The 16147-nt window shown below is 35.1% G+C and overlaps 1 protein-coding gene across 7 annotated transcripts in view; it reads right to left on the bottom strand.

Moving 5' to 3' along the window:
• The window catches only part of IFT80 (intraflagellar transport 80), a 55627-nt gene that overhangs the window by 34563 nt on the left and 4917 nt on the right, over nucleotides 1-16147 (bottom strand). For 6 of the 7 annotated variants that reach the window (XR_013957447.1, XM_080623641.1, XM_080623642.1 and 3 more), the window contains 3 exons: nucleotides 9312-9422; nucleotides 6959-7027; nucleotides 24-133 (listed from right to left, as the gene is read on the bottom strand). Coding sequence is in view for 6 of the 7 variants with exons in the window: in XM_080623641.1 (XP_080479767.1) it covers nucleotides 24-133; nucleotides 6959-7027; nucleotides 9312-9422 (290 nt within the window). In the remaining variant the exon portion in view is untranslated. The remainder of the gene's footprint in view (nucleotides 1-23; nucleotides 134-6958; nucleotides 7028-9311; nucleotides 9423-16147) is intronic. The other variant, XM_080623644.1, reaches the window with a different exon arrangement.

Genomic DNA, 16147 nt, shown 5'->3' with positions numbered 1-16147 from the left:
CAACCTTAATGTATTAATGATACCTGCAAAACTTTAGCATTTGGCTGAAGAGGTTTAATAATCAACTGGTTCCCTGAAGTATAGAGAATTTTTCCAGAATCAGGTCCCCAGGCTACTGAATACACTGGTCTTCCTGTAGAAACACAGAAAGAAACATTTCTTATGACTTATCTGATCAAATTATGCAGAGACTGCTATCGCCACTTCAAATGGGTTATTTAAAATCATACATCGAAAAATTCAGAAGCGGGAGACCACCAAACTAGGGGCAACTGTCTGCCCTCCCCACTTCCTCTGACTGCACTTACGGCCATGTTTGCTGGTTCACTTCATGTTTTAGACAGCCACAGGAACAGCAGTAAGAAACAGATGCAACCCAGGACAAGTCTAAAGACTCACACTGCACACCCTTCCAATGCTCCTCAAGGAAACACAAATACATAGAGTGAAGTCCTGGTAAATTCATCTGAGTGAACAATCAAACACTTGCCACTTTCAATGGGACCACACTAAATTTAACTCTGAACAAATCAACTCTATGCAAAACAAATAATGAATTGATGGCTTGTCCAATACATCTGGGTTACTGAAAACATGTATGACTTTATTACTGCTGCAGCCATCTCCTTTTCTCATAATGCAATTTTTTCTATGCATCACTTAAGACCCATGAATTTTATTGCAAGGTCTGTTCCAGCAGATTCTGACTACATTTACTACTTGTTTCTCCATTTCATGCTCTCTCTCAAACCACCTCTGGAAGAATTAGAATTACCTAATTTCTTCTTCTATTATAAGATTTCTTCTTCAGTCAATCTTCATAACTAGATAATTCTGTTTCTTCCACTTCACCAGACCTCATATATATACTCCCAATTGTTTTTGTTTCCCCACCCTTAAAAAGACCCCACTGATCAATTTATTCCAAGATACGGTTGGGCAAAATAAAAGGACATTGCCCTTCTCACTTCAACTTTCATCTTTCAGGTGCCTCTCTCACACCTTGATGTGCTGATCCCCATCTCATGGTTAACCAGCCCACTGCAAAGATTTGTGCTGCCCTTTCCATTAGTACAATTTTCTATATTATATCAAAGAAAGCCTTTCATGGACAGCTGCTTTTAAGGTCTATCTGTCATTCAGTATTAAAATGTTAACCCTTCCCAACTGATCAGTCCACAAAGTCAGCTTTCAATTCCCAGCTGTCAAATTTTCAGGTCTTTTCTCTTGCTGTTTAGTTTATTGACATCTCCTACAAACACCTACAAAACCATTTCATGTTTACCTTGAAATCCCTGCAAACTTGTTTGCCAGAAAACCTACAATACAATCAAATCCAATGCTGGGACCACTAACTGTGATGCTGGCCAATACCTAATTTAAAACCAGCAAATGTCTGTACCAAAAATAAGCCCAGGAAGCAAGGTAGATGGCCCAGCATGCCATCACCTAACATATTAATGTTGTGGTTTTACTACTGCATCTTTCCCAAACCTCATTATGTATTGCCATTTACCATGCTAATCTGTAAAACTTTCAATATGCAAACAGTTTTACACAGCTCCAGAAAATGAACATTCATTTTATATCGTATATTCATAAGATATATTTATGTAATACATATATATAATCTTTTCTACCTAATCATTTATACTTTGATGCAATTTCATTCACAATTGTCATTTAAGAGATACAGAAAATCAGCATGACAACAGTTATCTCCATATTTGTCAACAGACATGAGAAAATAGCTATTTTCACCTACAACAATAAGACTCAACACAAATGCCAAGTAAAAAAAGCTTTGTACTGCACCTACATTATTCTTCGTAAGATGTTAAGGCTTCATTATTAAGCCTCTAACATAATACATATTTTTGTTTTGCTGCACATATAAAAACCCCAAAAGTCCCATACACAAGCAACTTACAAAACCAGTGACAACAAATAAAACTAGAAAGAGTGGCCCACAGACTTCACAGATTTTTCCTCTGAAAATAATAATATAATAAAAAAAATAAATAATAATTTTCCCCTGAAAATAACTGAAAATACTTTTCTGCAGATTGAGAATTCCATAATGCATATCTAGAACAAAGCTGACTGTTCCATTTTAAAATCCTGTCATGGTGCAGTGTTCAAATTACCCTTTTTGAAAATAGAGGAAAGTGAAAAATTACATGGAAAAACAAAAAAAAAAAAAAAGTTTCCAACTATGCAAATATTTTCCGTAATACTTGACAGGATTAGTCTCCGCTGAAGAAGAATAATCAAAGTATTACAGGACTTGATTCCTTGCAAATAAAATAAAGTAAGAGCATGTCCAAACATTTATTTCTATCACAGCAAAAGCCCTGCAGCTACAGACAGCAAGTTTCAGCACAGCCTCAACATTACAGTGCATATAAACCTGCAAGAAGGGGTACCGTGTGCACATCCCTATCAGACGATTCTCCTCATTGTTTGTAAAATGTGCTTCCATACCTTCTGAAATGGAAAAAGACGACTTATTTCAGGCTTCTTGTCTTCTCTAAGAGCCTTAATGTTCTCACTTACAGAATTGACACCTTTAAAGATTCAATTGTCTAAACACAAGTACATAAGTGATGCAGTGCACCTGGGATACACTAAGATACCATGTGGAGCTTACAGATAGGACATGGGACTTGAAGGAGAGCCATCTCCTTACAGATTGGATGTGGAGGTTAGGCAATGAACCTCAAGTAGCACATCAACATTTACACAACTGAACTATACTCTGAAAGCTGTGTTTGAAAAATAAAAAACCTCAGGAAGAGCAACTAGTACAATCTAAATGTTTGTATTTGACAATTTTATAATTTTAGTAGAGGAAAATGGAAATACATTCTCTGAGATACTCACTTCCTAGGGACTCGTGGATATTTCGACTAAGTATCAAATTGATCAAATGAATTAAAACTGATCAAATAAATTTTTAACGTATTTTGAATTTATGGTAATAGCCCACCCTCCCCAACCAAAACCTTAAGAAATGTTCTCACAAGGTAAAATTGGCACAATTGGCATATTAAGTTCCATTTCAAAAAATTAACTCAGGAGTATCTTTTTATGAGAATATTTTGATGAGATATAGATACTTAAGTGATTGAGCTTCTATATCAACCATCCTAAAACAATCTAACAATCTAACAACTTAACTACTTAAGCCTCCAAATTTTCTCTCTGAACAAAAAACTGTCGTCATTACAGCAAATGAATTCAGCACACCAAACTTCATTAGATCTTCCAAGTATTCAAATGGTAAACTGAGAGCTAGTCGCATTGCTCCTGAACATCTTTATACTTCATGTATTTTCTTTTAGGAAGGCTTTTATGTTACTCAGAAATACAGAATGATGTAATTTCTTTTTTAACTCATCAACCATTATAGGAGACAACTCACAGAAACATCCAACGTATATTAAGTAAATCTGGCACTAGCTGTTTTCCTACTGGCAGCAATTTATGTTGAAAATGACATAAATTCTGTCACCAGCTTACAGAAATTCTAAACAAATTAATTTTTGTCCTGCTCTAATGCTGATTTAACAATCAGAAGACTTTTATATTTAAACCAAATGTTTACTTTTTTATGATGGCTGACTACTTAACCACAATTTCCAGGGCTTAACAGCAGGAGCTAAGTTAACTCATTTCCTTCTGCACTTAACAAGAACTTGGTTGGGAAAAGACTGCCAACACATTGCATTGCTGTGGAAAGAAAAATTCAGCAGAACAGACAAACTGCAGTGAATTGCATTGATGATACACAGCTTCAGAAAAAAATACTTTTTGAGAAAAGAAGTGAGAAGAGCAGAAAAGGTGAGATCTGAGGAAGGAATCTCAGCATGAAGCATACAGGATGGGCTGCTTCATGTCTCTGTGCTCTATTAGCAGATGTTAATCCCCAGTGAACCATTCCCACGGCCAATGCATACAGCAGATAAAGAGCTAGGGTTGAGGGCAGGAGTGATAGAGCAGTCACTCTGACACTTGCTGCCACAACAGATGCTTCAATAATTAAAACAGTCTGCGTGAGACTTTTTACTTTCACAGGACTCGAAGCAGTAAGTCAGACAAGTAAGTGACTTTCAGCCACTCTGTGGCAACACAAAAAAAAAAAATAAGAGCTGCATTTGGAATACAGTTGTCCCTTACAAACCAAGTTCCACTTCACAATAAACATAATTAAATTGTTTATATTGCAACTGTTGTGATTTTGTTTCCATTAACCAAAAAAAGGCAACCTATACACGAATCATCCACATTAATCCTTGGTGCTTACTCAGCATACTAGTCACTGGAAGCTAATCAGAAAGTCAGCAGGGCAAAAAGAGAAGTATTCAAAAAAGGTATTGTTTTAAGAGGACTGAATGAAAAGTTCAATTTTAAAGAAATCACCTGAAGAACTAGAAATCCATTGGAGGTAAACTGGTAAAATGTGTGGCATGGAAATAATAGTTCTGTGGATGATACTTAGGGTGGACCCATAAGGTCTACCTACTTGCTCACCCTGAAGATTCTCAGATCATGGAGTAAGAGTAGTTACCAGCAAAACTGTCAGCTTCACTAGTGAGACAGGCTAAAGAAATGGGAGGGTTAAAGAGCCAGTTGTTTGCAAACTTCAGCAGTAACAATTTTAGACAGACCTTTCAAGACAGGCTATGCAACTGTGGACACAGCACTGGTCCTTCCAAACAAATGTCTGGTCTGAGAAGGACTCAGTGCAGGTGGCCCCCTGTGCCATGAAAGACTTCACCTCAAACACTTTTAGTGTCAGGATCTACAAAGCACTATCAAAATTTCTGCTGGTAGAGCCATCTTTTCTTTCAAATGTGCACCTTCAATACTTCATACATCCTACTCTTCATAATTCTGTGGATTTCTCCAAAGGAACACACAGGCACTGAGCACAGCATCATGCTGCAGTGTATGCATCACAGAACACACAGAGAAATACTGCTTTAAGCATAAACGCATGGCTTCCCAATATATACCAAAAAGATACATGAAAAAAAAAAAGACCTCAGCAAAACATCAGCACATCGTGTCTGCTGGAAGTCCAAAGGATTGCTAACTACAGCATTTAAAAAAAAAAACTTTCAGTTTAAGGGAAAGGAGGAACAAAAGGAAGAATATTAAGATAATCTAAGGACAAAGAAGAGATCAGGCTCAAAGAACACAGAACAGCAGCAATATGGTACAGCTTGAGGATGAAAGCAGTAGAAGCTATGGAGTCACACTAACTATTCCGTTCCATTGGCACGATGGAATGACATGTGGCCAGAGTGCTTCATGTAATTACTGAAAAGGCTAAAAAAGGGAAAAACATATGTTCATGGTTTTGTAGTGAATAAAAATCCAAAGATAGAAAAGGCATGTGGACCATCATCTGAAGATAAGAGCTGGAAAATTTATTTCTAACACAAAGAGTGGAATGAGTAGAAAGAATGTTAGCAACAGTAATCCTTTTATTTCCTAAGGAGATGATGAAGGAAGTGAAAAATTAGCTCAAACATGATATACCTCTCTTAAAAAATGTAACAATGGCTGCAGAATCCTATCTTGATCCCAGGTATGTCAGTAGATCCCACAGAGATGTCTGTGGGAATACAATCCTATAAATTTAATTTTTTAAAGAGTTTCTGAGTCTCACAGGATCTTATCTTAAAAGACAAATACAAGAAAACAATTTTTCCATGGGCACCCAGCTGTCCTTTTACAATGCAGCAGAAACTCTAAGAAATCAATGAAAATTCAGCTTGCATATTTCAAACTAGAACATTTGTCTTACTTTACAAGTGTCATCAAACCACAAATAAGCAATTAGGCATAACCCCCCCTCCTTGAAACGTACCAACTGAGAAATAGTGAAGGAAGAGTGTGTGCTTCAACTTTTTTCTTTTCTTTTTCAAAAATTACAGCTCAGTTGGCTTATCTTTTTACATTGTAAGCATTAAAAAAAAAATCACATCTGAATATGAACTTCCTCAACAGAATTGAAATACATTTTACATTCACTCCTGTGGTTAAAATGCCTTCAACAGGTTGAAAGAATTTAGATAATTTGTTTTAGAAACAGATAAGGGTCTGACATTTAACCCAACCCAGGTGCATGTGGTTTCTTAAAAAATGTCAAAAGGCCACATGATCTCAATGTATGAAGTATGAAAAACAAAATCTAGCTGAGTATCTTCACTGAAATAGCAAAAGAATGACAAATTATGATTATAAAAAATAGCATGTTAAAAGTAACAAATGTCACTTCTATAAATACATATTTGCAGCTTATATTGTTGTACTTCACAATAAAGTGATTTTAAATTTACTTAAATAACTGAAATGCTCTAGTATACATAAAACTGTAGTTAAAAAGCCAAGATCGAGGTAAGGGCTCTATGGCCCCAGAACAAAGAACCTGAGCACAGGAATCTTCACTTCAGTAGGTCTATCTACATATACTAAATTACAGTTACTGGGTTAACTAAGAAGATGAACCAAGGGCTGTTAAGAGTTTTGAAGGAACTAGCCTACATGCACTTTGCATCTTTCAAGCATTCTTGCAATGCTTTTTTAGAGATAATTTTTCTTTTTTTCAGTTTCATCATAAGAGTCTGTAGCTTGGTATTAAGATATGAATTTTTTTACTTTTAATTCTTTTGTCTCTCCAGAATCTACTGAAACTACTATCTAAAAATGTTGTAATAATACTTTTAATTTGAAGATTTTATTTAGGGGTTTTTTTGAGAGGCATCTCATTAAAAATCCTGTTCCCCCTTTATTCAACTGATTTACATTTAATTTTAGTTAAGCATATCTAGGCCTTAAGATCCTTAAACAAACCATTACTGCCAGATTTAGGGTCTGTGATTTAATTATATTTCATAATACCCTAAATTAAAAACTTCTGATGGCACTTTAAAAAACATTAACTTACCTTGCTGAGCTAAAGTGGATCTCAGCATTCCACTTTTAGACCAGATTTTCACTTGGCCATCTTCACCAGCTGTAAAGTTATCGCAGAAAATATCAGCTTAAATGCAATAGTAAGTCTAACAAATATAGTGCTTGCATTTACCTAAGAAACACTTGTTTAAAGAAGTCCAGGTCTTCTTATGGGTCAATATTGTTTATGTAGACTTCCCAACATGCAACTACACAGTATATTAAGGAAAAAATGTTTCAGACTGTTCTTCTGCTATTATCAACAAGTCTCTTCCTCTCCTGAAAATCCCTATAGTCTTCTTATCTGAAGCTGTTTCTAGGAAGAGAAAGTGCTTCACTCCAAGTATCTCAAGTTCTGTATTTTCTATTCAGCATTGCTAGTACTTTTCATGTATTTACAGTTCAATGGCCCTGAGGCTGATTAAATGAGTCTCTGAGGAGACAGAAGAGTGTAGAAACACATTTTATGTATTAAGCTGGAGGCTTCACAGTTGATGAATGGTGAAACTGAAGATAACTGAAGGCTCCGTTTGGAAAGCTTAAGTTTTATAACATAATTGCATATATATCCAAGAAGCTCAGTTTACTTATTAGAGACTAAGTTCATATACACTATGCAGCTTAGTTATTTATCCATTGAGAACACAGATTTCCTAGTGTGCTATCATATTTGAAACATACGGCTCTGGGCCTCCATTTAGGCCTCCCAGGTTCAAATAATGAGACAAAAGACACACCTAGGCGCTTAATGTCATTATTCCATTCAAAGGTAATTTACTTACCAAGTTTCAGGTTTTTATATCTGACTGATGTAGCTTTTAAATGTTTAAAAAAGTGTTGAAAAATTAAAAAAAAAAAAAAAAAGAAAAAGAAAAAAACCCCCACCAAAACCACACAACAACAAAAAACCCTTATTTGTGCATATTTGATACTGTTAAAATACAGCCATAAAGAATATTTTAGCTGATATGGTATCATCAATGATTCACTCTTCCTCAAAGTACAGTTGCAGTATGAGACCAGTTGATCTTCTCAGAGTAAAATGTTTGGATATGGTGATGAATTCCCATATTCCCCATAAGTGTCATGCAGTCTTTAAATAAATAAATAAATAAATAAATAAATGAACCCCGTCTTTAGAAAGAACAATATTTCTATCCCTCTGAGATTTCAGAGGGACATGCCAGGCAGAGTTCCTTGAAGCAGCATTTTAGAGTCAGACTGAGTCTGGAAACAAGCAGATTCAAAATTATCTTCGGTACTTCTGGACTGACTTGGAATTTGTCCAAAGAAATCAGCTGTGCTAGATCAACAGGAGGCTGCAGGGAATTCTGACACCAACAGAAGGAGACATCTATCATAGGAAATTCAATTGGCTACCCCTTAACTTCAAGATAGAAGTTTTTGACAAAAATGCAAAAGGCAACTAAATGCCAGAAGATTAGGGACAGAAAGATGTGTAGAGATGCAGACACTGGGAGATCACTCTCCCAGCCTTGATAAGAGAAGAGAGTTAGACTGCAGCTGGATCTACATCACTCCTAACAATTAAGAAACAGAAACACAGGAACCTTCAAGATGCTCACTAGGCCTTGGTAAACTTTACTAGCTTAAAAATACCCAGGTGTCATGTGCGGGGATATCAACGTAATTTTTATAACAGATAGAAAAAAATAATCAAATATTTGCCTTTATGACGTACAGAACACCCATGAAACATCTAAGCACTCAGATATATCAAACATTTACTTTTAAGTAAATAGGCTAACATCTAATAAGTAGAAGCACTAAATAAGATGAATGTTTTTACTAGATCTTTTAATGAAAATATTAATCCTATTAATTAAAGCATTACTCTAAACCAGAATTAATCAAATAGGGCAAAATTAACTTCTATTAAATACAGTGATAATAATCCCAGTGGTCATGAAGACATAGTAACTTACTATAGCTAACTTCATTTATATTGTTAATTTTGTGTTTCCATTTCCCCCTCCGCAAAAGAATTTCAAGCTAAACTGGTTTATTCATTCAAATTGAATATAAATACAACATAAACCATGATATTTAGGACTGCATCTTCTAAACATGTGTCAAGGATTGAATTATTTGTCCAAAACATTCTATTTTCTTTATCCAATAGAATGAAGTACTTGCATTCTACAGTTGATCGATAGCATTTTCATAATGTTTAATACTGTACTTTTGTGTCCTTATATTTCTTCACAGCATGTCAATTTTATATATCTATAAAAAAACAAACAAACAAACAAAAAGCTTTCTTTTGAAAGAGCTCTTCTGTGGTTTTAGTTTTCAAAACGTTTCATCACTTTGAGAATGCTTACCTGTAACCAGCGCTGTTCCATCGTAATTCCACCTTCCTGCAAGTACAGCTCCACAGTGTGCATCTATGCTCTTCTCTATTCTTCCTAACTTGGAAATTAAGTGGAACTTCCCTAAACAAAAGTTAAAACAACAAGTTAAAAAACAAGATAGAAAAAGTATTATCTAATTTTGTGACTCTATATTTATGGCTGTAATGGTGTTAATCTTCTGTTAAAAATAAAACAAGACAGGAAACTAACAACAACAACAAAAACAAAACAAAACAAAAACCAACAAAAGAAGCAATTATATTGTTCACAGCTATGACTAGCCCAAACAAACGAGCTCTTGCAGAAGAGCTACTTGTAAACTAGCTACAACCTTGTATGGGGGTATTTTGGTGAGGTTTCTTATTGTGGTTTGTTTGGTTGGTTTTTTTGGTTTTTTTTTTTTTTTTATGTATAATCTTTGTTTTGCCTATTCTTCTGTCTTTCTAAGGTTTGCATTTGTCTTTGGGGACATAACTGCCTGGTGTTATTTCACTGTCTGAAAGTTAACAAACAGAGGTGTATACACTGCAGCCAAGGAGAGTCCTTGTGTGGTTTTTGGTGGGGTTTTTTTGGGTGGTGGTGGGTGGGGTTTTTTGTTTGGTTTTTGGTTCCCCCCTCCCTTTTTTCTTTTTGTCTGGTTGGTTTTTTTAAGATCTGAAAAATTACTCAACACCAAAAGGCTAATGGAAAGCTAGAACAATCTGACCATCACTGAGTGCATTGCTCTGAGGAAGTATTACTGCTCGCATTATGGAGCTGTTATGGAAATTCACAGAAGCCAAAACCAAAGCTATTAATGATTTCAACAGAAGCATGAGGAAGTCTTTCTTTCCCAATGAGGGATGTTGCTTAAATCCAGGAAGATCAAATTTAAACTGGACCAAAGAGCAGACAACAGAAGACTTAGAAACATGTGTCAGAACAAAAGCACAGCTTAGAACAGTTTCATGATTCAAATTAACTACTTTAAACCCAAAATTAATTTAGAATTATCTAATCTGCCAGACAGTGAGCCACTACAAGCAATTTCCAGCCTGACCAGAACTCTGAGCTAAACAGTACACAGATATCCTACACGATGTGTGTGCAAATGCCCCATCACTTAAGATGGGATAATTTTTCCATTAATAACATCCTGCTTGGGAATATGAATCATAAAACAGGCCATACCTGATGAGCCAGAACTGGAAACTAAATACCTGCCTATTTCAGTAAAGGATGACATTACCATGACCAGTATGTATAGAGGTGGTAACAGAGTTAACCAAGCTGCATAGATGGTAAAACTACATGACATCAACCACACTAAAGGCACATTCAAAACGCAGTAGCCAAGATGGCAAAATTTAGGTTCCCTGCACTGCCAGAAGCTTGAAACAAGTTTTATTGTGTTCTGGTTTCCCATGTTTTATTTTGCACTTCAATTTAAAAACAAACCAAAACCAAACAACAACAGAACAACCAACCCAATAACAAGAAAAAAAATAAAAACAAAGGCAGACTAAAGCCAATGAAAAATAATTCTTTAAAATAACCATAAAACATCTATAAGGGCTCTCCATACTATTATTCAAATTAATGCAATCACACCTTGTTTTCATTTTACTTTTAAGTACATAAACAAAAAGGCGCAATCATCCACAAATCTTGCCCAGCGCAAGATTTCTAAGCAAAAGATTTTTAACACTGAAGAAAAAGAATGGTCTGTATAAATTTTTAACATCTAAATGTTAATTTGTTAAATTTGAAGAGACTATTTATCATACACAAGTACAGATTTTTGCTTTTATCAATTATATTCATATGTACCAGAGTACTCTGAACTGCTCTTTAATCCCGTTTTTAATGAATTCACAGAACTAACACTAAGGCCAGTTCTTGCTCATTCAGTTAAATTTTATTTTCCTAAAATTTTCAGTACTGGTATTCTTCGTGTAATGCATTGTGTTATAATCATAAAATACATTTTATATAATTAATACATCAGTAATTTTATCGAACATCTCTCAGATCTGAGATGCTTATTTTTAATGCATAAGCAGTAACTGGATTCACACTAAATGCTCTTTTCTCTAATTAAATTGTCAAAACATCCTTTTCTGCTTTTAAAACAATACATTGAAAAATATGTTTTATTTTTTGGTCACTTGTCTTTTCGATACATAGCGTATGTATTCAATCTATAGCCAAGACATTTTTCATTGTGGAATACTTACACCTAATCTGATCATAGGACTATGAATATTGTCATGCCACCACCTGCGGTATTCATCATTATGTGGCTCAGCTCTTCACAGCCATTATGAACATAGCTCACTAGTTTACCTTGAAAAGAAAAACAGCTTCGCAAATCGGGAGCTTACATACACAGAATCTAACTCAAACGTGTCCATCACTTTTCAGTATCCAATCTGAAACATTCAGAATTATTATTTTAAGGATACAAAGAATTCTATGGCATTTTATATATTGACACAATAGCTTTCACTGACCTAGGGGCAATCCGTGAGACCTCATATACTTCTGTAAGCAAACCCCTCAACACATAAGAGAAAAAATAAATTAAAATGAAAGAACAGACCGTTGGCAAGCAACTGAATACTTCAGTTAGGTCACATTATCAGGAAAACAATGGGCCATGTCACAGAGTACAGGATATCAACTCCTGTTATACAGAGAAACATTCAACTCATTTACCAATCTTTTGCATCCTTTCCCACTCCACAAACTCTTACTTCTTTCACAAGGCATCTTTCAAATAGTGAACTGTAGCCTAGCAGGAAAGAATAGAGTTTCATATAAAAGCAGGTCCACCTCAGGCACTAACATAGAATTCATCTGGAAAAAGAGTGATCACGCATTTAAAAACTGTATCATAATACTTAGGTAGCACAGGGCCAAATCAAGTTTTCATGGATATCATCTTTGCTTTTCCAACGTACGGATTTACAACTGATGACAGCCAAATTATGTGACTCATTAGATACTGCTTTTTTCATTACATTCACACATAGAGGTTAATCAAAAGCAACTTTTCAGTGGATTTCTCTGCCTTCAACTTAACATTGAGGCAGAATGAGAGTAGAAGCATTCAAATTAGAACTTACTGCCTTATAAACAATTAAAGAAAGGGAAACTTTTAGCTGTATGCCTGGAGTAGATAAAAATGATTCAACTTAATCTTTCTTTACATCTCAGATATGCAAAATATTGTTTCTTTTTTTTTTTTTTTTTTTTTTACTTATTAAATACTGAAGCTGTCCTTAATCTTGAAGTGACTCTCCAGTTTTGGAGGAATTGCAAGTGGGAGATTAGCAGACTATTCAAATACAGAACATAAAACTTGTATATTTTGTTCATTACTTTTCATAGGCTCTTAAATGCTGACCTAATGTAAAATTATCAATAACAAAATGTTGAAAAGATAGGTCTATTCACTTACAATCTGTGCTTAATAAGTAGTTTGAAGCTGACCATATTCTTTATTTTTGTAAAAAAGCAGCAACAAGATCAATGTAAGTAGGAAGCAAAAGAACAATATCCCACAAAAGATGCAATTCAAAAGAAAACCCCAGGGGATTAAATTTACATTTGCTCTAATTTCACAAACATCTGGAGTTCAACCAGGAATTAATGCAACCCTGTAAAGACATTATACTCCTTCCCCATTGGATTCAGGAAGTTTCCAGAAATCCTTATCACAGAGATGAATTAGCTGTTGCAGGAAAACTGCAGGCTTGACACATAAGGCATACTATGTAAGTAATAGTTAGACATAAATTTAAAAGTAAGGTTTTCAAAAAATAGCAATTAAGTAACAAAACTTGTTCATGCACTTTTACAATGCAATAATTCACTTGCATATGCCAAAAAAAATAAACCAACCCAAAAAAACAACCAAAAATCTGTATGAGATAAATTCCCTTTACTGAAAGTGCTAAGTTATACTAGGAGATAAAAACTTGGGAATTTTCTACATTACATTTTTATCTCAATTTACGCTTTGACAAATTAGGTTAGCACTGGTCAGTATTTTGATTTCACTGAAAAAAAACGCACCAAGCAAAACCCCAGGAAAAAAAAACAAAACCAAAAAAACCCTACAATTTTTCCTTTTTTTTGCAAATACACCTCAAAACAGTTTTCCATAAACTGAATGTTCAGGATGAATTTACCCATCAGTGCAAAGAGCTTATCCCTTAGTTCTAACAACAGTTAACTAGGAAAAAAAACCCTACAAGAGAGAAGATACTAGCTTGTACAAGACATGACTTGGGTTTTGTGATCTGTGAACTAATTAAGGCAAAAAATAACTCATTCCCTCAGTAAATGCAAACCAAATCAACTTCTGCTGTTGGCCTCCCTACTGCCTATGAAGGAACCACACTGAATGTTTCCCTTCAGTGAGGGCAAGCATAACAACCCCTCCCTGTGTGAAATGTTTGCCTGCATGCAGCCCCTGCCACAGCTGCCCCCTCAAGTAGGCATTCTTCCGTCACATCACTGCCTCATTCCACAAAACCCACCAGGAAGCATCAAAGTTACTGATTGCCTGCCATCCAGTCCCCCTACAACACCTGTCATGGAAGCTTCATTTTCTTAGGGAACGGAACTTTAAGGAAAAGTTTCTTCATCCACCTTTGTTTACATTTACTCTGTAAAAACATATAAACAAATGGGGATTTAGTCTGTTCACTTAACCAGAAATGACATCCCATCTTTCTTCTGCAATATCCCATGTTATCTTTGTGCCACTGAGCACCTACTGCTCTGTAACAACCACAAAGCATTTGGGTTTAATAGTAATTCATTCAGCAAAGCTCACTTCTGCTTCAGACTGCACTATGCTAGCAAAATAGTAGTATTCAAATTAAGGACAGGAATAGCAGTAAAGGCCCCACATGTCCAGAAGTAATGCAAGGGCTGAATATAAATTCAACTCACTGAACTGACAAAAAATTATCTAACCACCAACCATCAGACTGGCTTGAAGAACTAAAGAATGTGTTACCTTGGGAAAGGGGAAGCTAGTGGATTGCAGACTTTGATCAGACAATACCTGTCCCAACTACACCACCATTCAGATGATAAGCCTTGCGGATGTGATGAGAACATGACAACTTGAAGGGCCTACATTTGTAAAAAGAAAAAGAAAACAAACAAAACTCCAAAACAAACAAAAAAACCCAACAAAACCAACCAACAAGAAAAAAAAAACAAAAAGAACCCACCCCCAAAACCTCAAAACTACCACTGCAATAAATTTGGCAAAGTTAGCCAAAACAGTTTATGCTGCATGCAATCAAGAAACAGTTGCACTAAAAGAAAGTGGAATTAATCAAGCTGAATTAAGCTGATCTACAAAAGCTGGACAATGATAGAATTGACAGACACTCAAGGGCAGATCAGTTCTAACGTAACTACATGGTCACTTACATGTTTCACAGAATTTTTTTCTCATTCTGTCTTTTTTTTTTTTTTTTTTTAACTGTTATGAGCAGACAGCATTTTTCCTGACCTTCCTCTCGCTATGTCTTGTAGATAAAATCTTTATGAAGTACTTCAACATTAGCTAGAATCCTAGCATGATAAGTTTAGGTTAGACAAAAAAAAAGTTTGTTAGAAGTTATAAGCAGATGAACACAAAAGTCTTACCGAGGAAAACTCAGATCAGCACTAAGGGACTAGTTCAGAATTTGTTGGTCATGTAAAACTAAAGTCTTGAATGGCAAAAAAAAAAAAAGAAATCAAGCTAAGCTCCAAGAACTTTAAATCTCTGCCACAGACTTATGTCACTTAAAGTAATCCAACTTCTACTACTTAATTGCAAAGTTCCTAATACATCCTGGAAAAGATTCCAGGCCTATCTATACATGGTGCTATTCATGAACCTTTATTCCTAAACTGTAGCTCTCTGTTGCAGTTTCACTTAATCCATTTACCGGTAAGCATTCATACCTACCTGACATTACACTTAGGAACTGATATCTTACCTAAATTTGCACTGAGTTCACATCTAGACTAAAGTACTTCCAAATATACAGCTCCTGCATTGTGCTAATTCTTGAACGCATCTGAAAAAAAATCAACTTTCAACCTCTCTAAATACATTTCTGAATACGATTTATTTTCCTTACATATCTTAGTGATATTAAAAAAGGTCACCCACCAGAATTTTAAAAGTATTTTTTTTTCATTAATGTAGTAGCAGCCCTTACATTTTCCTCACTAAACTCTCAAAGCATTATTCAAGCAGAACATTAAATGTTAGCATACTATTTTGATAACACTGGAAAATTGACAGAATAAATTAACAGAAGACCTGACCCACTATAGTTGCTCTTTTGCTCACTATTTGCACATACAATTTAGAACCTTATAGAACCAGGATATTAGAAATACAAATGTGAAAACTGAAAAAGAAAGGAGGAAAAAAAGCAAGGAATTAAAAGCACTGGTTGATCTATTGAAATCCTTCTGCCCTATGTTTATCTTTGAAGGAAAAAGTATACAAATTCTGTAAAAATCAGCTCAGTTAATACTGATCCTTGACTGACTTTCTGAAGAATATCTTTTTTTAGACAAACTCTGCCCCTGCCCCACAGCATAATACTATAATGCATGCAAATATTAACTGATGAAATGAATCATCCTTTCAGCTTTCACAAAAGCTTCCACTTCCACCTTAAAAGCTCTAAAAGCAATACTTCATTACACCCAGATGCCTAAAATGCATAATAAAGTTCAGCACCAAGTACTGCAAAAATTACTTTATTTGGTTCCCTCCCCGTGTGTACCTAAGAAAC

This window comes from Psittacula echo (assembly GCF_963264785.1).
Source record: "Psittacula echo genome assembly, chromosome: 7".
In the NCBI taxonomy this organism is placed as follows: domain Eukaryota; kingdom Metazoa; phylum Chordata; class Aves; order Psittaciformes; family Psittacidae; genus Psittacula; species Psittacula echo.
This window is presented reverse-complemented; position numbering and strand designations above follow the sequence as displayed.